General features: G+C 44.6%; 1 protein-coding gene and 1 long non-coding RNA gene across 8 annotated transcripts in view; one reads left to right on the top strand and one right to left on the bottom strand.

Annotated features, from left to right (window-relative positions):
* Nucleotides 1-454: 454 nt before the first annotated feature.
* Nucleotides 455-2,806, bottom strand: LOC149869009 (uncharacterized). Its single transcript, XR_016441373.1, has 2 exons — nt 1,784-2,806; nt 455-854 (listed from the first exon to the last, which is right to left on the bottom strand). It is a non-coding gene; the product is annotated as an uncharacterized LOC149869009 (long non-coding RNA).
* A 180-nt stretch (nt 2,807-2,986) lies between these two features.
* Nucleotides 2,987-23,271, top strand: part of ZNF236 (zinc finger protein 236) — a 138,563-nt gene continuing 118,278 nt past the window's right edge. The window contains exons 1-4 of one of the 7 annotated variants that reach the window (XM_090039555.1): nt 3,531-4,049; nt 6,881-7,007; nt 18,801-18,943; nt 21,823-21,987. In XM_090039555.1, the coding sequence (XP_089895681.1) occupies nt 18,917-18,943; nt 21,823-21,987 (192 nt within the window). In that variant the 5' untranslated portion in view covers nt 3,531-4,049; nt 6,881-7,007; nt 18,801-18,916. Of the gene's footprint in view, nt 3,129-3,530; nt 4,050-6,880; nt 7,008-11,284; nt 12,059-18,800; nt 18,944-19,173; nt 19,419-21,822; nt 21,988-23,271 lie in introns of those variants that run through there. The other 6 variants (XM_090039554.1, XM_090039557.1, XM_090039556.1 and 3 more) reach the window with 6 other exon arrangements.

Below are 23,271 nucleotides of genomic sequence, written 5' to 3'. Positions count from 1 at the left end.
AGCAATTTATGGAGGGGCCTGAGGAGGTGGCCCTGCCTAAGCTCAGCCCTCCTCCAATCAGGTGAGTCCCTTCATCAGGCCTAGCCTCACCTGCCAGCTCCCTGGGTCAGCTGACTCCACAATTAGCCCTGACCCCCACCTGCTGGTGGCTCCAGAGGCTGCCTGACCCCAAGCACCCTGACACATCTATGTAAATGAGAACGTATACTTGCTAGTCTTTAAAGGGCAATTGGAGAGTGAATGCGTGTACACAACTTTAGGAAGCTTGGACAAAATAACAGAAACATCAAGTGTCCATTAGATGTTTTAAAAAAATATTACTTGAGCTCAAATGTGTCTAGAAGGCTTATTAGTGTTCTGACTGTGATAGTCACAGCTTATTTGAAAACTTGGTCTTTCACACAGGTACAATGTCTTGGGATTAGAATAGTTAAGACACCAGGCAAACAAGAAATAGTAGTGAATTTTATGTTTATTTACAAGTCATATATATAAAAAAAGGGATTTAAAATCTCAAAGAGTATGTACACATAAATAAAAAAGTATTACTTGGCCTAAGGCCAAAAATAATTGCGGGTATTTATGTTGCAACTTTCATCCAGGGGTACAAAAGGCAAGTGAGCAAGGTTTATTACATCCATTTTATGTACAAGGAAGGAAGGTCCAGAGAAAATAAATGGCATTACTATTCAGGAAAATGACTGCCAAAATGAGAAACACGGGGTTTTATGCATATTTTTTTTCTTGGTGACCTCATAAAGAATCGTCTGCGAACTGGAGTTTTATTTCTCTCTTCAGTGATACACATTCCCGTAGCTGAAATAAAAACTGGTCTCTTCCCTTTTGTACTCTTCCTATGAATAAAGAAAAAGATACTGCAGGTGGAATGTAGTTAACAGCATTACTGGTGATGTGTGAGCCAGAAGAGAATCCAGTTTTGGCTCCTAGAGCTCTGTTGTTTCTGCAAAGCTCATGGAAAAGCAAGTAGGTACAGTTGTACTTATTATTAAAGTCAGTATACATTATTCTGAACACAGAAAATGGAGAGAAGGTGCTATGTGCACACTTTCTGGACTTCTTGCAAAACACAGCAGGACAGTGGCAAAGCTAAAATGGAAGTCAGGAGCTCCAGTTCCTCTGTGGGATAAAAACTCATCAAAAGAATGACATGGAAAAAGTTAATATTGTAGGAAGTACAAAACTTAAAAGCCAACTCCTCAGGGTGCAACTTGAGTTGCAGCTGATGGAATACTGGTGTCAGCCCATGTTAAAGGTTCACTGTGATCTTGTGAACAGCTGTCTTCTATTTGGCACACCCAATGGTTGTAGTTTATTGTACAACACATTGGTAACATTACTTGATGGCTCTCAGCACACATCTAGCCTGCAGCCACAAGAGGCCACTGCTGTTCTTTGCCTTTCTCTGCATGCAGCATTTCAATACAATGTGCTCAGAGAAACAGGGTAGAGGCAAGAAACAGTTGTGATCCTCCTTCCTCATCCCACCTGCCCCACTGTTTTGGAGTGGAATAAAAACAGTATGTTATTTATTGATAGAAAAGGAGCTGAGTTTGTTCCTACCACTCTTAACCTGAATAAAAGGTTAAGGCAACTAACCTACATGCAAAATAAAGACTGCTGTTACTTGGCAATTAACCAAGTTTGGTTTCTTGGTAAAATTCTGAAACTGGTTGATAAAGGCAACTGTGTAGCTGTGATGTAGTGAGATTTTTGTTAGGTATTTAGTTAACACCATAGGACGCTCAGATTAAAATTAGCATACCTTAAACACAGTAAAAATACGCCAGCTGACAGCTTGCAAAAGCTGATGCCAATGAGGAAGCCTCATGAAAACTGAGTGTGTCCACCACTGCTCCACAGGCATCAGCACCAGGCAGACACAGCTAAAAAAAAGATGAAACTGCAGCAGATAACAAACCTGGGGGCCAAAGGCCCCTGGTACACATTACATATATTATGCCATTAATTGAATCACACAATAAATAGAGACGGTCAGCCATACATGCAAAATAATTCTCACGTAGTAAAAACTACAAGCCAGCTATAAAAAAAAGAGCCAACTGCCCACACAATTCCTGCTTGATGTATCACACGCCTATAGCCAGTTTCCATCCAGCTTTAATATGAACAGTGGGGAAAGGCCCAAAGATTGGTAGGACGGTGAGACCCCCAAGTGCCATTCAAGCCAGGGTCACAGGACTAAAAATAAAAGCGGAGACTCCTGAGCAGGGGGGAAAGCCTGGAAGAACTAGGGGAGAGGAGACGGGGGCAGTGACGAGCACGAGCCCCCGTGCAGCAAGGACTGAGGCAGGCTCGGCTGCAGGCCCGAGCAGCAGTGGGAGCTCTCAGTGCCGAGACCGAACCGCATCTCGTACCAGACCGCACGGCAAGTGCGAAGCACCCAAAAAAGCGCCCCCGCTAAAACTCAAAGAGCACAGAATCCCACCTCCCACTCCACCCCTTTTATTTCGCCCTTCACTGCGCAGGCGTAGAAACCGCCCCGCCCGCAGTGTCGCGGCACCCGGATGTGGCTGAAGCGCAGCGCTCAGCCGCCGTCGGCTTCTCTCGCGCGCCTGACGCGTAGGCGCGTCAGATACTTCTCTTCCCTCCCCAGTTAAGGGCGCATGCGCCACTGCTTCGACGGTGCAACTCCCTTCCTCGCCAATCGCTAGAGCGCATGCCCTGTTCCCCGCTCTAGTGTGTATCCCCGCCCCCCTCCCGTATTATCACGCGCGTGCGCCGTTGTCCTGGATCGCGCCCCCCCCCACAGCCCCCCCCCCCCCAATCGAACAGCGCTCCCCGCGCGTGGGGGCCAGGTTCGTTCTGTGCCCCTCGCCCCTCCCCCCGCCACCTGCCAACCGCCTCTTCCTCCTCCTCCACCGCCGCCGCTGCTGAGTGCGTGTTGTGGGCGGGAGGGGGAGGGGAGTTGTGTGTGCGCGCGCGCGCGCGCGCGGGAGGGGGCCGGGGGGGAGGGGGCAGCCATGCCGAGGGGGCGGCCTCCCCAACCCGGGAGGGAAAGTAGTCAGGCCGGCGCCGAGTCAGGTAAAGCCGCGCGGGAGGGCAAGCGCGAGACGCACCCACGGAGGAGGAGAAGGAGGAGTAGGAGGGTGGGTAAAGGTCCGGGGAGGGGGTGTCGCTTCTCTTCCTCCTCCGCGGGGAGGTGAGAAACCTCCGCCGGGCCCTGCATATAGTCCCCGGATATGGGGTGGGGGAGGGGGCGGACCGGCTGCTCTATTGTGTGCGCCGCGACCTGGCCCTGCGCACGGATCTCGATCCCGGGGCTCCGCGCAGCGTCACGGCCAAACCCGGCGGGCCCTGCTGCGGCTCCGGCCGGGCGGCAGCTGTGAAGCGGCCTGGGAAGCCGGGGGGAGGTTCCCCCAGCGCGGGGGGGTGCTGTGGAAGGAAGAGGAGGAGGGTTGGGGACGCGGCGATGAAGGCCGGGGCCGGTTTTTCTTCTCCCTCCCGTTACAGGGGTGGGGGGCGGGGAACGGATACCTTAACGCGCATTAACAGCTGCAACGGCTGCTGCGTATTCTACCATAAGGAATGATAGTGTTTGAAGAGCTTTTCTGCCTCCTCTTCAGTTATTGACACTGGCTCCTTGCTTTTCTTGTGGTGTTTTTTTCCTGTTCCATTTTTCCCCTCAGTTTTAAATGGCGGGGGTGGCTTGTTTTTTTTTTTTAATGTTTTATTCCACTTGAAAGAAAATCCCACATTCTGGCAGCAACTTCTATACTGTGGTCTCTTCATCACCGCCCCGCCCCCGCAGGGATAGGGAGTGGGGGTGGGAAGAGAGGACACCTGTGATTTTAAACCCCCAAAGAGTGCAGCTGTGTCTAGTGAACCTCACCCGAAATTGATTCTGATTTGCCTTGAAAGGGATTTGATTTTAGGCACTGGCAAAACAATTCCTCAAAAAGAGGGAGAGGTTTTCTCTGCGTGTTTCAACGCTGCAGACTGGATCTTGATTTTTGCAGTGAGGCGTTGGTGCACAGGCGAACCCTGGCTCTGTCTGGTTTGCTTTGCAGGTGAACCTGGGGACCTTCTTACTTGAGTGTTATTGTGCTGTAAAAGGATTTCCTCCTATCCTTCCTCTCCTATGCTGGGTATAGGAAACACATGATGTATGTGGGGCAGATGTTTAGTTTGCATGTATTTAAAAGACTTTCTTCTGAACAGCTCTGTTTAGTTGTCTTTAAGCTAAACGTTGATTCAAATAATGAAGTCAGGCAGCTTTGATTTTAATACAGGTTAGTTGTCAGTCACATAACTCAAGTGCCCTTGATAATAGGGTCTGCTTATTTAAGCTTTCTTCAGTCTTAGCAATCACTGTTTCTCAGTGATTTTTGTTGTTGTTGTTTTTGGGGTTTTTTTAAGGGTGTTTGTTAATGGATTTTGGTTTGTATTCATTGTTCCCTGAAGTTATACACAGTTTTTTTAGAATGAGGGCAATGTCAAGTAATAAAAATGTGTATGATATCAGAGGTATGCTACAAACTTACTACAAGATATTTCCATGGTACAGGGGTTCTCAAACTTTGTGATGCCATGACCCTGAGTGCTGGATGGCGGCAGCAGGAGACTGGGAGCTTTCATGCGCCAGCCGCCACCATCTACCACTCCACGCTGCTGCTGCATGCTACTTCCTCAAGCCTCCTTTTAAACTGTTCATGACCCCCCCAGGGGGTTGCGGCCCACAGTTTGAGAACCCCTGCCATAGTATATAAGCAATAATATACTGCATTGTTGCTTAGTCTGTGTGGCCCCATGGGTCAGGTGAGTGGTGTAGGGTTGGCTTTGTGCATCAGATCACACTCTGCACTCCAGATTTGGCCTAGTGTGCACAGCCATGTCATCAGGCCCATTGGGTTCCCTCTGAGCCTGAATATTTGGTGGTGGGGAGCAGTGGCAGCATTAATTGCTGTGGCTTTGGGAGCTGTTAACACTGCCACTGCTTCCCTGTTGCCAAATTTCTGGACCCATGGGCGGCCTTACGGGCTGGATGACATAGCTCTAGGGGCCATAGGTTAAACGTTAGTATATCCTGCATTGTAGTACAGAGACTTTCAGGCATTGATCTTGGGCCATTCCAGTACCTAGGTACAGTTGGATATGCTGAGGACTATTACATGGAAGAAACATTAGGTGGGTGTCTCTTACTTAAAAAAAAAATTCAAAGCCTACAACTTGAATACAGTATAGTATTTAAAAAATATAAAGTCCCACTTTTGCAGTTTTTTAAAGTTTAAATTAGGACTTGCGGTATAATTGTGAATGCAAAGATACTTGGTGCACTTATGTAGTTAATGGAAGGGCAAGTCATTGGAACTTTTTTCAGAATTTTGACACTTTTTGCCTAGTCAGCATATTTAAATCAAAAATGTTTCCTGATGATTGTGTATGATGGAGCCCAGGTGGGTTTTTGTGACCTCGCCCACAAATCTCTCCAACAGCATAGGCTTATAGACTAGGTTTATATTCTTTGGCTGCTCGGTAGAGTCCCAGGCTGCTTGCCAGGCAGATAAACCCAACATTTGTGGCTTTAGGGAACCAGTGGTTCCTGGACAGTGAATAGTCTCGGGACTCCCTGCTGCTAGATTGCTATAGAACCAGTCCCCTTAGGCTTCATTTTCCATATATTTTATTTCCATTTGAAATCAAAATAAATAATAACATTTGTGAAACATAATTCATATTCTCCGCTCAGTTGCATCTGGGGGTTGATATTAACACTCCTTTGTGTGGAAGGAACAAAATGGTGCATTATTAATTGACCAAAAAACTGCTTTTGAGGTTTCTCTGGCTTTATGCTGTACGTGTGTTCCTGGAAAATGGTGCATAACTCAAATTTGCATAAAAAGAACCCACTTTACAATGTAACAAATAGGGATATGTTCCAAAACCTCGACTGTATTGTCCCCCAGACCCATTTCTACCACTTTGACAAGACGATTTTGGTACTCACCAACAGCAGACAGTACACACAAGCACAGGGAGAAGGGTAGGAGATAAGCTAGGGGGAAGATGAGGGGGATGGCAATTACAGAAGTATGTCACAGAACGAGCAAAGAGCATACATCCACAGAGGAGACCTATATTTTGATGCGCATCACTTCCACAATGCACCACACAAAGCAGCTAACTGCAGGCTTCTACCACACTGATAACATAAAAGTGAAATTACCTCACATATAATGATTTTTTTAATATAAAAAGGGTCATCGCATAAGAGTGAATTCGCACGTACAGAACCTGCATAAAAGAAGGGAAACCTGTACATCTTTTATTGACTTGAATTTTATTTAAGTTGGATACAATGTTGTTTTAATTGAATCAGTGTCAAACTGATGTTTAGCTTCTCGTCCTTAACAGCCACTTAAGAAAATCTTGTATTTGATTACTTTGAAAATGTATTTCTGGGGCTAGATCTTGAATTCCAGATTGCTATATTTGAATGTGTCTGCTACCTCCATCCCAAAACTAGATACAACTTCCCCAGCAGGCTTGGAATGCTGTTAGTCATTGGTGTTCCTTCCCTGACACAGCTGGTCAGCATAGCCCCATTAGTCATCTCTTGCATTGCAGAGAAGGGTGTGGCTGTGGTAGCTCCAGGGAGAACAGGCTAAAAGCTTGATTGGCTGTGCTGACACTAAAAGAAGCACCTCTGCGAAAATGGCACTGATACCCCAACAGCCTTCATGGTTTGGGTAAAAAAAAAAAAAAAAGAGAATACCTGAGATCCAGTACGTAGTTTTAGCCACTGGGTTTCTGGTGCAGTGCAGTCCAGCCACATCTGGTGTACTACTCTCTGTGCCATAGGAAGGAATGAAGCAGTTTGTTTTTGCTCCACTTTTTGCAGGGATTCTGGCAGAAGATTTGAAGGTAATTCTTCTTACCAGCTTCTTCTCACCAGTACAGCAAAGGGAGCAGAACGTGGCAGAGAATCCATCGCAGTTTATCTGTTGAGACCCCTTGATCTTTTCAAAGTAATTGACTTGGATTTGACTTGGATTGAGTGATGCAAACTGCCAAGGTTAAAATTAGAAAAACAAAAAAACTAGACTATAAAACAGAGTTACTGTTTTAATAACCTACTTTGAACAAAGTATGCTATTTTAAAGGCTAAAATACAATGAGCACTGAAACCTGAGCTGCACAGCACTCTTGGATTGGAGAGGATGGGAATGCCATATGTTTATGAAGTCAGAAGAGAAACCTGCATTGATATTGAGTGACATTCATACATTTTGGATTAAGAGTAGCTTTATAAATCAAGATTTCTGTTATGCGTTGAGTTTTTTTATTAAAAAAATGACTGGAATTCAGAAATAAACTATGTTGCTCTTGGACTGAAATAGAAAATATACTTACTAGTTCTAACTAGAGTTAGACATGACCAGGAAAGAGAGTGGTCCTAGTAATGACACTTAGGGCTACGTAGTGGGAACACAGGATAATTTTTACTGGATTTTATTCCTAGGCATTATTACAGAGACTTTCCATAGGGCTCTGATCATAGTTACTTGGTAAAGTTGAGGCTATATAAACTGTTATTTTTGCTGGAGTGGGAGAGTTTGTTTAACATTTTTTCTTGATGCAAACTTGGAAGTTTCTCCTGTTTAAGTGGGTGTTTGTGCCTGCCTCTAGTAGGGGTTCAACTAGATCAGGGCTGTCCAACTTCTTAGTAGCTGAGGGTTGCTTTACTGTGTCTTTATGCCTCATAATTGGTTAAAATTTAAGGGAAAGAAAATGTGATCTTTATTAATCTGTTCCACTCCAAACCTAATTTTTCCCTGGATTTTTCCTTCTAGATACATAATCTTGTCTGTTGCTTGTACGTCCCAACTGGCAGTGTAAATTTGACATGATTCTGAAGATTTAGAAAGCAATTGAAAGTTAGAGGTTCACCGATATCACTGCCAATCTGATATGGCACCGATATAAGGGGAAAATTAACTTCAGCTTTTTTTGGCCAGTGTAGCCAATAATGTCACCAGTAAATATAATGCATCTTCTGGCCAGGGCTCCTCTGGATGCCATGTGCATGCGTGCAACTGCGCATGTGCACATGGATGTGTGTACCCTTGGATGTGCGAGTTTGGGGCTCTGTGCTCTGCTGCCTTTGCCCTGGCAGCTGTGTGCAGGTGCTCATCCCCTGCCCACCTGGCAGCAGTAGGGAAAGCGAGTTGCGCCTCCTGCTACTCTGTGGGCAGAGGACGTGCAGCCAGCATGTGGCTCCTGGAACAAAGACAGCAGGGTGGAGAGCCCTGAGCCCACAGCAGGCAGCCCATCTTTACCCTTGCCCCACTTGGCTCTGCTCTATTTTTGTGCTTAAAAATGGTAGAGGCAGTGCTTTAACTAAAGCTTATTTGACAAGCTTTAGTTCAAGCACTGCTGCTACCATTTTTAAGCACTGGGAAACTGACCCCCCCTTCCCCCCCCAGACAAGCTGCCTGCAGCTCTGTCCCTCTCCCTGCCCCAGAACCAGGGGCCCATTCACTGCCCTCACTAGGCAGTACCCCCTGCCCCACTCCCTCCCTCACCGTTAGGGCCTTGGTCTGCTCCTCCCATGCCCCTTCCCCTCTATAGACATACCTGCAGGGACCTGCTCTCCATGCTGCCTTGCTGTATTTCTATAAATTAGTTATCAGGTATTGGCTGATGGTGAATAATTGGCTATCAGTATCAGCCAAGAAAATCTTTGTTGGTGCACCCCTAATTAAGACTGGTCATTTTCTCTTCTCCTTTTATTTGTTTCATTTTGCTGCTAACTACAGGCTAATCGCAGAAGAGATATTGAAGCTGTTTTGAAACTGGGAAAAGTGGATTTTATTAGTTTATCTTGAAAAGATACATTTGCAGATGCTTAAATTAGAAAGTGAAAGGACTAGCAACTTTATTACACAGAGGTTAGATTGCCCATATTCTGCCCATCCAGAACATTGGTTCAGCAAAAATCAAACCTTTCTGTGCATTTTTAACTTTTCTACCCTGGAACTGTTGGTAGTGACTGGGAATTATCAGTATCTACTCTGGCTGTGTTCACAGTGTAGCTATTATTGAAGAATGAATCACAAAGTTATAGGAAAGTAGAGTTGGAAGGGACCTCCAGGGGTGATCTAGTCTAGGGCTGTCTAACTGCTAGGCTGTGGGTCATGTGAGGCACATGAAGGGTTAATCTGTGTCCCTGGGCTCTTCCTTGTCATTACTTCCCTCATTGCTCCAGAATCTCTGGGCTCCCCTCCCTTTTCTTGCCAGGGGCAGGGCACTGCAGGGTGGACACATGCAGCCTGCAGTGGTGGTCCCCATGTATGTGGTACAACAGTTGGGGTGGGGGAGTTGCCCCCAGCTTGTAGCCAGGAAAGTGAGGGAGGGCCATGGCCTTGGTATTGTGGCCCTCTGTGGTGTATGGTCCCCAGCCTCTAAGACGGGTGGGCAATTATTTGGGCCTGTGGGCCACATAGGAAATTTTGCTGAGCTGTCATGGGTTGGGTCAGCACCTCCCCTGCCTTTCCGTGCACAGCAGCTCACCAAAACTCCGTATGTGGATTGGAGCTGCAGGTTTTAGGAGCAGGATGGGCTTGAGGGGTGGTGACAAGGATGGGATCGTGGTACAGGGTCTTGGGGTGGTGACAGAGTGGGGGCAAGGCCTGAGGCAGAGCCACGATCTGCTGCCAACATGGCCAAGCAATGGATGCAGGTTCCATGAGCAGGAGTGCATCAGAAGCAGATTGCGGCTCTTTGCTGGGCCCTGGCCGCAGATACAGCTGTCTACCTGTCTATAGACACATTCCATATTCCTGCCATCCCATATTCATCCCATGTGCCCTGTCTATGCAGCTCCTGGCCAGTCTCCTTGGGGACCCCAGGATTGTGGGGCAGTAACAGCACAGGGACAGGGCAGATCTGCGATCTAATCCCTGCATATTTGTGCCCATCGCAGGGCCGTGTGGGCAGTGGATCCATTGCTCTGTACCAGGCCTCGGCCCCATACTGTGACCACCCCAAGATCTGGTGGTCTCCCTGGTCCAGCCTACTTATGTCATTCCCCACCTGCTTGTGGCTTAAGGACCTACCAGATTCACAGTAGAAGTGGGTTGCACTGCTGGTACTTTAATCTTGCAGGTTCCCCTGTGAACCCCCCTCATGGATGCTGGTGGAGGGGCCCTGCTTGTGGTTTGCTCCTGATCAGCGGGAAAGCAATGCTACATACAGCATGGCCTCAAAACTGCTGCATGCCACTGGGTCATGTTGCATGCAGCAGCTTCTCCATTGAGCTGGAGTGAGCTCTGGGGGAAAGGAAAGTGGGAGTGGGTTGAGTGGGGCACTGGGCCATACAGCAGAGCCTATAAGGAGCCCTCCATTGCAGATGGAATGTGGCATGGGGTGTCTGCAGAGGACACCTGAGGAGGAGAGAGGCTGAGGTGCCCCACAATCCCCTTGGGTCATTGCACCATGTGTTTGAAGCACGGGGCAGTTGCAGGGAAGGTAGTGCTGCATGCTAGTAGTTGCTTGTGTTCATTCATTTAGCTCCTGTTTCCCTGTCTGGGCACTGTGCCCCTGGCCCTGTGGGAGGCAGGCAGGACTTCCATCTAACCAATGAGCCCCTCTGGGGCCCCAGGGGCAGGAGCAGGGATGGTGTGAGCAGTCATCTGAGTTGCACCAACTGTTTGGTCTTTATTACATGAGGAAGAAGTGATTGAAGTGGTCAGGATGGGGTGGCCTTGGCCAGCGCTTCCCAAACTGTAGCACAGCCTTGGAGTGGCTGCAGCAGAACTGCACTGCCTGTGGTGCCCACTCTGACTACTCCAGGACATGCACAGGGCCAGTCTGTGGGTCCAGTTTGACCGATGGCCTGGCCCTATGCCTCCTTTCTTTGAGTTTGACACCCCTGACTTATTGGTATGTGGAAGTGTAACATTAAATAAAACCCTGCGTGTAAAGGTGAAGGGATTGTAAAATCAAGATGGCATTGGGGTTGTGGACTGGCTTCAGTGCTTGAATGTAGAGTAGAGGTAGCTAGTTTCTGTTCAGAATAGGTCACCTAAATGTAAAATTAGCTTTGGCAAAGAAAAAGCATTGGGCTCTAAACAGGAGTCGGGTCAGGACCTACCTAAATCATGGTAGAAGTTTGTGGTGCAGCAGCACCTTATAATTTTGCTGTTTTTGCTATGCCCTTCCCCCAGCCACCAAGTGGCTGAGAGGCAATTGATGTTGTGGTTTTTGCCTCTTGGCCATTTGGGTGGGGGACGAGCATGGCAAAAAGAATAAGATTAAAAGTGCCACTGCACCATGAACTTCCCCATGATTTAGGTAGGTCCCCAGTCCTATGGCCTACTCCCTGAGTGTTCTGGAAAATGTGTGTTTATGTAGTGTCTGGATTGGGTCTTTACTCAAAAAGGGCAGGGTACTACTATTGTATCCTTATTTTCAGAAATTTTGGGTTATCAAGTTCATAATTCAGTATTCTGGAAGGGAAGGCGGTGCTATCAGGTACTCTTCAACTCCATTTTAAATTAAACTCTAAAATGAATTAAGCTTTCTCTTAGTGAATTTCCTAGGCTTGTTTTTTGGGATGCGGAGGAGGAGGAACAGTTAACAAAGAGAAATGCTTATTGTAATAGCTAATCATGTTTTGCAGATGAGGTGTTCCTCTGGTTGGTGGAGTGGTGATAATAGTCACTAGTTTCTGACAGGTGGAAGAGAAATCCCAGTCACAAATTGTGTCCCAGAATGCTAATTACAAAGTATCTTTTAGAAGACTGAAGACTCTCTCTTTCCTTCCCATCCTCCCTCTACTCAGACTGAGCTTAGTTGCTTCTGGCTAGCTTTCTGGTGACTGAACCAAGTGTCCTTTCTTTTAAAATGCCCAGGTGCAAAGATACTATGTACCAAGTATAAAGGTTAAGAGGGTCAGCTTCATGGGACCATTGGACCTGGCTCATGGAGATGGTATTTTGGCAACAGGTGCTGCCAGGGGGAGAAGTGCTAGCAGGTGCAAGTCCTAGAGTCCACCTGTGGCCTGCCTCTGATCCAGGTGTGTCATTTGGACGTTTAGCTGGAAAAAGTGGTCTGGTTTAGAGTGTGCTCAGATGTCATACATATGGATCTTCTCTAAATTTATGAAATAATTATGCTAATTCAGCATCAAATGTGGACTGGCTGTATTCAGCAGCTGTTTTCAAGCAAAAATAGTCCCAAAGTGGATTGCATAATTTTTTTCTACATGCAAGTTCAAGCATTCATAGAAGCATTACTTTTTTTTAATGTGTACTCTTCACAGACTATTTTAGGACTTAAATCATAAATATGTTTTTATTCCTAAGAGGCTGGTATGAATGAGATTTATTGTCATATTGATAATGGGCTTCATAATGAATGGAAATAAAACATTTGGACATTTTCAATTTTATACCTCATTTTATGTGAAAATCATAATAGGGAAAAGAGGAAGCAGCTCACAAGTGATTGAAAGTACAAGACAACAGAAGATGAAAACAGTGTAGGAATAGACACTCTATAGAACGGCAAAGAGAGATACCAGAAAGTAAAAGCTGGAACAACAGCCCTAGTGAGAGAGCTCTCTTTTTTTTTTAAACTCAAGTTCTCTTAAATTAATCCCTTATACTAAATGCAACTATAAACAAGGAGGAAGTAATACTATTCCTTCAAATCGCAGTGAATGTGGCACTACTTTTAATCACTTTTATAAGTGTTGGGAAAAGTTGTCCAAAGCTTTAACAATAGTGATTCATCGTGATTTTTCTAGTCTGTCACATTATCTGTTTATTTTAAAGAATAAAATTTACTGGGATTTGTATTCCCCCCATTATGCAAGACTCAGTTATTTGCCAGCTTTTATGTAGGCACACTATTGAAGTGATCAGGCTTCCGAATTCCTTGGTTTAAACTCCTGAACCAAGTGTAAATGCTATGTTTTAGTCTTGGGATCTTCAGTTACATTTGGGAGCATACACTCTAGTAGAAAGGTCTAGTACCCTTTCCTGTTCCTGAAAGCTGCAACTCAACAAATTTATTTATTTATTTGTCCCCAAGGCTTAATCATGGTTCTTCAGATTCCCCTTGTAGTTTAAATTCATCCTATTCCAGGATGTTCTTGAAGGTGTTAATGATTTGGTATGCAGTTCAACATTCTAGGAGATAAGCAGATGTGAGAAAAAAGGTAGACACAGTTTGTGTTTGCAGAGACCTCCAAAATGCATTGTTTTTACTCTAAAGGAATATAGTAAAAGAAGTTTTTGATGGTTAACACCCCCCCCCCAAACCAAACAAGCTTCCTCTTCCTTATCTTTGTAGGCCAAGTGATCCACCTTTAGGCAGGGAGGCTTGTCTTCAACATGGCCTCAGCAACAAAAGTATGCTTTTCTACCTACCCAGAGCTTCCTGGGGACCACTCTGAGACTCTCTCACATAATACCTTAAACCTCTTTGTGCCTTTATAAAACAATTTCCATGTGCACCTCATATTCCATTGATTTACAAGGTATAATCATTACTGACATAGTATTGAAATGTTAGTTTTTAGCAGTAGGAATGTATGCATCTGTTGCAAGTCTGACTCCAAGGGAAGTCATGCCACTCCTTAGTGGCCAGTCAAGCTCCTTGGAGTGTTCTCCCTGTTATTTCACCTGCTGTGGCTTGATGTATAGGAATTGGGATGCTACACCTGAATCCTGAGATAAGCTTGATTGGCTTGAAATTGACCTAGCCAGATTCTTAGCCCTGTCCCTCTCTGGACCCTTTGTCACCCAATTCTGTGCCTTGCTGGTTCTACTTATGGCCTTTCTGTGCCTCAAAAGGCACTAAATTGCCTTCAGGGTGTTAGTTGTGGCCTCCAGCCTCCCCCAAATCCACACCTGTGTGTCTCACAGTTGTCAGTTACCATCAGTTAGTACCTCTGGCCCCTTGTGCCCTCATCCCTTTTTGTTTGGGCCTTGGCCCTCAGCCTAAGCTCAGTCATGACCTTGCTTACTGCAGAGTTTGGAACCCAGAGTGTTTCCAGGTATCCTGTCACATGGCATCTTGTCCATCCCTACAGCCCCAAGCCAGTCTTCATCAGTCTACGGTAATCCCCTCATCAGTTTCTACAGTCTCCAGGTTCCTGTTCTGTTAGGCCAGGGGTGGGCAAAATATGGCCCCTGGACCAGATCCAGCCCACCAATTGATTGTGTCCAGTCCACAGCTGCCACTGCAGTGGCAGCCCTGTAAGGGGTCAGTCCTGCAAGGGGCTATGCTTCCCTGAACCCACCAACAACACTGCTCCAGCCCCGGCTAGCATCCACAGCTTCCTAGTGTTGCTCCAGCCACCTGAGTTCTGCTTGGCTTCCCCTACCTCCAGCAGCAGTTCCCCCTCCTGCACTGTTCTGCTTTGGGGAAGCTACAACCAGGCAGCTCCTGCCCCAGCACACACAGCTTATGCTACTGGCCACCTTCTGTCCACTGTGTGCATCTGACGCGGTGAGCAGCTGGAAGGCAGCTGGGAGCCAGAGCCCTGTTTGTCAAGGCAGGAGCAGGGGCTGCCCAGCACAAGACTGGCATGGCTAGGAGTGTGGCACTGGCTAACCTGGGTGGGAACAGCTGGGGCTTGGCATGGTATGTAGTGCTGTAGGCCAGATAGGGGGCAGACTACACCAGTACTGTATCACCCAGGCAAGCTCTGCTATCTGTGTCCCCTGGCCCTACCTCTCCCCACGCCAGCTGGCTCCCAAGACCTAGTGTGGGCAGCTTTTCACACCCCCTTCATCTCCCCAGACATCCCCCCCTCCCACACAATATACAAGAGTAATCCTTTATTTGAGCTATTATGCAATCACCTCCATATATGCTATTCAGAAACATAAATGAGGACAAAAATATTTCTAAAATTTTAAAAAGTAGATATTTGGTTTTTAATACATAATTTTTTTTAAGTCTTGAACTTGCTAAAATTATAGCTTTCTGAAATATTTTGTGTACAGCCCTCAACAGCTTATCAAAACTCATTAAGTGGCCTACAAGCCAAAATAATTGCCCACCCCCTGTGTTAACTTGTACTTTCCCCAGCTCTGGTTCTCTTGAGCCTACTCACCATAGTCTCTCAGCCCTGTCTGTGCTAGTAGCTTTTTCCCTAAGTACAGCCTAGACTAGCCTACCTGCTTTGGCTCAGGAGCTGAGTTTGTATCTCCCAGGGCTCTACCTCTTCTGGTCAGGTGATCCCCTGACCAGCTTCAGGTGGCTTCCCTCAGCTTAATGAGCAGGCTGCCCTCATCTGCTGAAGTTTGCTTTTCTACTTGTCTGGAGTTCTGTCCCACTGTCTTACAGCTGCACCTACCTTGCAACATTGTAGCCTTTATTTTTGGTTTCCTCCTCTGGCTGCTTATTTTCATATGGCTATTTGTACCTCAGCTGCCTATTTCAAACTGCAGCCATCCCATTTTTCCTTCTTATTAAATAAATACTAGGCTTTATTAAATAAATATCAGGATTAAGGCTACTGTAACTTCATTTTTGTATATTTGATTGTAATATCACTTTGAAGCTTTGGTGAATTTTGGAAGCGGGTAACTCATTGCTAACAAATACATGCTATTATAGATCTTGATGGAAAATGATTAAAAAACACCATTGTATTCAAAGTAAAACTTGGCACAGCTTATCCTACTTGGCTATCATTTCTCTGTATAGTTAAATTAGAAGCCTAGCATATTCCTACCACTTGATTATCTCTTAACTCCTGTGTATTGACTAGCTCAGCTGTTTGGAGAATTAGTTTAGTATTTTGGTGTCTTTTTATCTGCCAAATGAATGCTTGATGATTGGGGCAGCTTTACTTGGTAGAGGATGGGCCCTGTTTGAATTAATTAGATCACTTTTTAGTAGTCAGCTTTTACTTTATTTTTCACTTGTATTGAAAATTGTTTGCTTCCTTCGCTCTGGAGAGAAGAAAATTCTTTGTCTTAAGTCTCTGCCAGTCCCATGTTCCTAACTATCCAAGTGATCCATCTGTTGCAAGTAGTAGGAAGTTTTTGCTTCCCCTTTCTCATTCCTGTATCTTACTAGTAAAGATTGATGTACTGGTAACTGGTCTTACTCAAGTGGTGTATAATGAACAAGTACAGTTGAATAAATATCCCTTGCAATCTGAGATGTGCCATGTTAGGCTTTTTAGGAGTTGTGACTACTTCAGCAATGGAAAAAGCTGTTACTGGTGGTATTTGTAAGTTATAGTGAATGTATAGCTAGATAAGAATAAGTAATATCTATGTCCATTAGATTTAAGTTTATGAAGGGTTGACATCTTTTACCTGTTATTTTTCTCTTAGATATATTTATGTGAAGTAGAAATTAGTAAGAATTGTATATTTCATTGGTCCTATTAGAATCATAGGCTTGGAAGAGACTTCTGGGGCCATCTAGTTAAGCACCTTCATGAATGCAGGCTGTAGTGTTCTGAGAACATGACTAAGCAAATAGGGATGGATTCTTACCTTCCCCTGGAGAGGTTTATATCTTAGTTTATCCTGATTTCTTGATGGGTTTGTGTTCTTAGTTAGAGATTTGCTACTGAAAAACTCTGTCCCAGAGGTGTTACCATGAGCAACCTTTTTGAAGTTGTGGAGCCCTTTTGTTGGGGATGGGGGAGGGAGAGTGGATGGGGGTGGAAATTATCTTTGTAGTAGTTGGAATCCATGTTACTAGCCTTGAGGATTGTTTTGATTAGAAATAGGAAATAGCATTTCACTTAGTTCATTTGTTAGAGTCACAGGGAGTTCTTTCTCTTCTGGAAGTGGAAGGAAAAACAAGCCAAAAAGTATAACCACCACCAGCAAAGCCCAGACATCTAAACTCCCTAAGGAGCTGCCTGTCTTTTTGGTGGCTTTTGTGGTGTTCTTGCATATGAAATGGAAATCACTGAGGGTGCTAACAAGTGATATTTGTTGTGCGTTTTGCCCTCTGAAAGCGCTCTACCACTGTGTCCTGACAGAAGTGCATAGCTGCAGAGCACTTTAAAAGCCCCTGATTTGCATGACAAATTAACCCTCATTTAATAAGGGTTCAGATGAAGGCACTCCAAAGTGGAGCACCTTCATTAACTTCTGTGTGCCCTTGCATGTGGGCAGGGCTGGGCAGTGAGCCCTGCCCCCAGTGCTGACTTCAGGCCTGGAATGGGGAGTAGGCAATGGAGGGAGCTCCAGTCTGGGGCTTGCCCTGCCTATGCTTGGGGGAGGGAGGATAGGTGGATTGGAGACCTGCTGGAGGTCCTGAAGCTTCCTCTAAGGTCTCCCCCTCCCAACTTGAAGAAGGCACTGGGGGTGGGGGGGGAAGGGGGGGAGTAGCTAGGGGAGAGAGGCTCTGCTGGATCTGCTCCTAGATGTAGCTGTCTTTTTTTTTTTTTCTTTCCCCCTTCTTTGTTCCCTCCCCCTCCTGACCAAATAGGGAATGTCTGGGTTAGGAGGAGTGACTGTAGCTCATGGCACTTTATATTAAGCTCCATGAGTTACAATGGGGAGCTACATGTCTGTCAGTGTCCTGAGTCTTCCATCTTACCTCTTAAACTTGTGTTGTGTTTCTTGTATTGTATCAAAAAAGTTTCATTCAAAGGAAGATATGTGCATTCACTGTGGGTCAGCTGAATTTTCAGTTTTATTAATAGTTTTAAAAGATTTAACTAAGAGACTTCTGCAGGTAGTGTTGTAGTATCCCTGATGATCCAAGCAATATGTGAGAAGCATACATTTAGTAACGGGCTTTTTATTGGGCAACCTAGATAGTTTTGAGAAATGCGTTTTTGGCCCAAAGCTTGTCTAACATCTTTCCCATCTACATAGTTCGTCCAGTAAAAGATATTACTAAAAGATCCTGTCTCTTGCATACTTTTAAAAACATCTTTGGAAATTATAAAGCCAAAGAAAACTTTTCTATTTATGTGAATTGGTCCAAATTTTTAATATTTATTTAAATTGCTTTGGAGCTGGGAGGATAAGAGGTTTAACATGATTTTAAAGAATCTTTTAGGTGGAAGGTGGGATCAAGAAAACTCTGACTATTCTGGGAAATGTTCTTTAAACATTGTTTTGTGATGCATGTGGGCTTGGGAGTGCCCGCATCAAGACAGTTGGATGATGGGGTCTTAATTCAAGTGGATTTAGAACATCTTAATTTCTTTTTTGAATATAAAATACAAGCACAATCTGATTTGTATTTTTATGCATATCTCAAAATTGAACAATCAGTATTTTGCACAGCTATCAGTGCAACTGGTGAAACAGCGAGGTTTGCAGTGACCTAAGTTAGGGAGACAAAAGGTACTTGAATTGGCAGTTACCCCCCCCAACTCCCCCCCCCCAAAGTTTGTAGTGGCGTACATTTAGAAACGCTAATTATGCTGTCTTAAAAGATCACCTAAAACAACTATTTTAAATTTAGTATTGTTAAAAATAAATGTTTATTATAATTTTTGTGTTTGAAAACTTAATTGTTCTTTTTCTTTTTTGTGTTTCTGTGGGTCATTCTCTGTCCTCTGTTGCTGTTTAATTAGAAAAACAGGAAGAATATGTTTATGAGACTACAAATTGGTAGGAGAATTAAAGGGCTGGTATGCTTATTCATTTCTGTGTTATTAGCCTGTCAATCTCTGAGATCCTGTAATGCTAGTTCAGGTAGAATGTAGTGATCACCATGTTCTTCACTTTTAAGTATTTAATGCTTTTTGGAACGAATGTAATTAAATATTTGAAAATATGATTTTTGACCAAAAATGTTTAATGCTTATTTTGTAGATGGTGTTCTGACACCGAATACAGAGAACACTAATTATTCCTACCAAGTACCTAACTTCCATAAGTGTGAGGTCTGTTTGCTGTCTTTTCCAAAAGAAACACAGTTCCAGCGCCACATGAAGGATCATGAGCGAAATGACAAGGTTTGTATTCAATAAATCTAAATAAACTTAGTAAATCAAAAGTTAAATCCAGAATTATAATAGTAGAGATGGAAGCAATGAGTAAAGGTTCTCAGGATTGGCACCGATAAGCAAATATTGTAGGTGCTTTAGAGTTGTACAGGCAGTCCTTGACTTACAACATTTTGACTTACAATGTTTATAAATTGACAACCTGTTTCAACTTTATGATGTCAGTTTCGACTTTACAGCACTTGATCTGATGTGATGCCACGCCAGCGAACAAATTCGCTGTATCGCTCATCTCCATGGAGAACATCTGTCCAAACTTCCTTGGACACTTTCTTTAAGAAAGTAGACAAGACTCCAGAAAAACCTGCAACCAAGACTGCTGAGAAGACTCCAGCCAAGAACCTTTCAAAAAGTCCAGCAAAGTCACCTCAAAGAAGTCATTCCAAATCAATATGATTGCTCTTTACAATATAAATAGATTCATGTAGCTATATTACTCATAATTGATTACTTATAATTGATGGAGTAAAAAATTCTGGGGTATTTTTGGTGAAAATAGAGTATTGGGCCTTGGTTCAGGAACCAATCCCCCATTTATAACATTTTTTTAATGAGAAAATTGGTTCCGAGTTGCAATGTTTCGACTTAAGACGCAGTTTTCAGGAACCAAGTAGGTCTCAGGACTGCCTGTACAAAACTTATCACTTACTATTCATTGCAGGTGTAGCCCAAAGTATTTATAAAACCTTACTGGGAACAGTATTTGGCAATGAATCTGTTCCCAGTTATTCAGTTTTTAACTGCTGCAAATCCATTAACTCTTTAAAGTGTTCATGTAGACTGGGGAAACTGATAGAATTTTTAAAAAAATTGTCTAGATTTTGAGCTGCCAATTTGTGCTGCCAACAGAAAGAAGCATTTGTTATTATTACTTCATTGGCAGATTTTGCCAGCTGATCTATTAGAATTATTTTAAGTAAGGGACAGTGCATGCTTGCTTGTTTTTCTATTGTTGCTCGCTGTCTCGCTCACTCTCTGTCGCCTTGTTTATTAAAGGAAACAGAAGAATCCTGGGTGAAATGGAAATATAATGTAGTTGTGATTTGTAAATCAAATGTAGAAGAAACGGGAAGAATATTAGGTTTACAGTTAAGGCTTTTTGGAAACAAGGAATCTCAGTTAAATTCTAGGCTAGTTTGATAGCAGTGAGGAATATTAGGAGCAATGTTTTTAAACAAAATGAAAAGAATGAATTTTTTTTTTTAAGAATACAAACTGAATACATATGCGCTTTTGACAGCAAAAAAGTTGACCATGGAATAAAGGAGGTGTCATTTTCTTAAAGGGATTACTGTTCTCTTGGTTGTATTGCTGGTAGAACCTGGAAAAGGAGTTTAGTATCCTTTTTAATTTTACCAAGTCTTTATATCTTTTCTGACATCTCATTCTTCTTTCTGTACCCCCCTACACATGATGTCTACTGTACAATTAAATTGTTAATTGCACAGTAAATTTAGACTGGCTACACATGCAAATTAACTATCATGCCTTAAAAAAGTCATAGAACTGTCCCAGCTGCAGGGTGCTCTACACACCCCCTGTGTATGGCAGACTGCATGGAGCTCTTGGTCCTGGCTGTGCCCTGCGCTTATAATGAGTGATCCCACAATCAGGCCTCCTGCAATGCGAGATTGTGTGGATTACACATTAGATCAGTGGTAGGCAATTATTTGGGCGTAGCTGTGTGGGATGGGGCCTTGGGAAGGTGGGTGGGCAGGGAGTTGGTATGGGCATGGGTGGGCAGTAGCTTCAGCGGGGGCAGCTCAGTCAGGGCCCCCGCTGCCACCAGTGCTGCCTCTAGGCTGCCCTTGCACCCCAAAGAGGGGCTGGAGCTGCTACCCAGCTTTGGCAGTGGTGGCCTGGGCATTGAGGTAGTGGTTGTTTGGCAGAAGCTGCTGCTTGGTGCCAGGAAAAAGTGGGACCTGTTGGTGGGCACGGCTGCCTTCCCTTCGCTGCTGCTAGGACCCTTCTTGCTGCAGCCACCTTGAGCTTGCACTGGGGCTGCCCTGTGGTTCCTCTTCACTGCTGCAACCAGCCCCACCTCCAGGCCCAGCCCCACCAGGACACCCAAACCATTTTTTCTCTCTTCCCAAACCCATCCACACCTCACACCAGTTCCCACCATGAATGCTGGAAGCAGCACCAGGCGGGTACTGGCATTGGTGCGTCAGCTGTGGTCTCTGGCAGTCACCCCAGTCCCCAGTGGGAACTTGCCAGGAGCATTCACAGGTGAGGCCAGCACCTGCCTAGCTCTGATTCTGGTGTGTGGCAGGAGCTGGTATAAGTTGTGGACAGAGCCAGGATGTGCCCACCCACCTCGCAGCAGCTAGAGCCACTGGCTGTCTGTGGGCTAGACTTTGCAGCTACCTGTCCGCAGGCCAGATGCAGTCAATTGGCAGGCCAGATCTGGCCCCACCCTTGCATTAGGTCCAGTTGTGTGTTTACCTGCACAGGTAGAGAGGGCCAGTCGTATTACTGGTAGATGCTGGGAAGGGAGTTTTTTAACTTTAGAAAGTCTTTTATATCTTTTCTGACATTTCACACTTCTTTCTTTTCATTCCGTAAAAACAAATCAACAACTGAATTGGTAAAACGAAAAACAAAACAAAAAACCAAGGTCCTGCCTTCCCCTTTCCCTCACTCCATTTCCCCTTCTTTTGAGAATTTTAGGTCATGGAGTAAAGAAGGTATTTAGTTGAACTAATTATCATTGGATGTATTTGAATTGTTATTTTTGTTTTTAATTATGGTGTAGATACTTTTAGTGCATATACTTAGTATAAAAAGGTTAGGTTTGATGTCTTTATCTTGATTGTTCCCACAACCAGCCTCATCGGTGTGACCAGTGTCCAATGTCATTTAATGTGGAATTCAACCTAACACTTCACAAATGTACTCACAATGGGGAAGATCCTACGTGTCCTGTGTGCAACAAAAAATTCTCCAGAGTGGCTAGTCTCAAAGCTCATATTATGCTACATGAGAAAGAAGAGGTAACTATTTAAATTTTATTTTTTAATTTTTGCAAGGTTGAGTGTACCATGACTACTACATTTGAGAATTAGAGCCGTGTTTTGGTGGAAGGGGGAAATAAATGAGGCAGAGAGATAACAGTTCATACTAGAGAATACAAGCAGTCTAATAATGATGTCTAAAAATGGAGGTGCATGATCTAAACTAATTGATCCAATCCTGTTCTTCTGGAGCAAGTGACTGTGTATTTGTTAGCTTGGCTGCTGTGCATAAAGGGAAGAACATAAATTCATGTAATCTGTATCATGTTATCTGTTTCCTGTTCTTTTTCAGTCTTTTATTTCAAAGTTTTCATTGGCTGGCATTCTTATAGTAGCAATTAGTTTTTAAAAATATCTCTCACACAACATTTGCTTGCATACCACATGCACCTTTTTCTGCAAAAAATAGCCATCCAAATTGTGGGTGTGTGTTTTTTAAATGGGGAACTGATTTCTGCACCAGAATGGAGGCATGAGGATGCTTGAATGGTCACTGGGGGCCATGCTGCCTTCACCACCTCCTGCATGAGCCTGGGAAGGGGAGTCTTTTGCACTGTCAGTTTCTCTGACTCTGCAGCTTAAGTTCTAGTTTTTGCTTAGCAAAAAAAACTGCTGCCAATTTGCTATGGCTTGGGTTAAAGTTTGCCATGGACTTTGCAAGATGAGTATAAGGAATAAACTCTGTCACTGCTCCCCCAATCTGCATTCAGCCATGACTCCGGAAAAATCTTTTTTTCTTCATTCTGCCTTCCCAAAACAAGGCACACATCTTTTGAGGGGCATGATATGTGAGAAAATACAGTATTAACTAATATTCCACCATTACAGTGCCCAATAGTGTCCACTGTAACTACTGTCCACTTTACACAAGCTCTGTGAGTACTAGGAGTGCACCAGTAAGATTTTTTTGGGTGGATACCGATGGCTGACTATTGACCAGCCATATCAGCCAGTACCGATCCAATTGCTGATATGTAGCCTGGCAGCTTGGAGAGCAGCGTCTGACTGGTAAGTCTGTTGGAGGGAAGGGGTGTAGGGGGGTGTGGGGCAGATTGAGGCCCTAGTGATGCAGGAGGGAGTGGGGCAGAGACAGGCACTGCTGAGCTAAGGTGGAGTGGGGTGCAGGGTGGAGCCAGCGGAGGGGTGGGGGTGGCTCCTGCCCCTACACGCACCCCCATGGGAAATATGAGGGGCATGTACCCCCCTGCTTTGTGCATGGGTTGAGGGTGAGCGGCTACTGTGTGCTCAGGGCCAGGGCTGCGT

The sequence above is a fragment of the Crocodylus siamensis genome, chromosome 3 (assembly GCF_052110815.1).
Source record: "Crocodylus siamensis isolate JL-2025a chromosome 3, ASM5211081v1, whole genome shotgun sequence".
In the NCBI taxonomy this organism is placed as follows: domain Eukaryota; kingdom Metazoa; phylum Chordata; order Crocodylia; family Crocodylidae; genus Crocodylus; species Crocodylus siamensis.
This window is presented reverse-complemented; position numbering and strand designations above follow the sequence as displayed.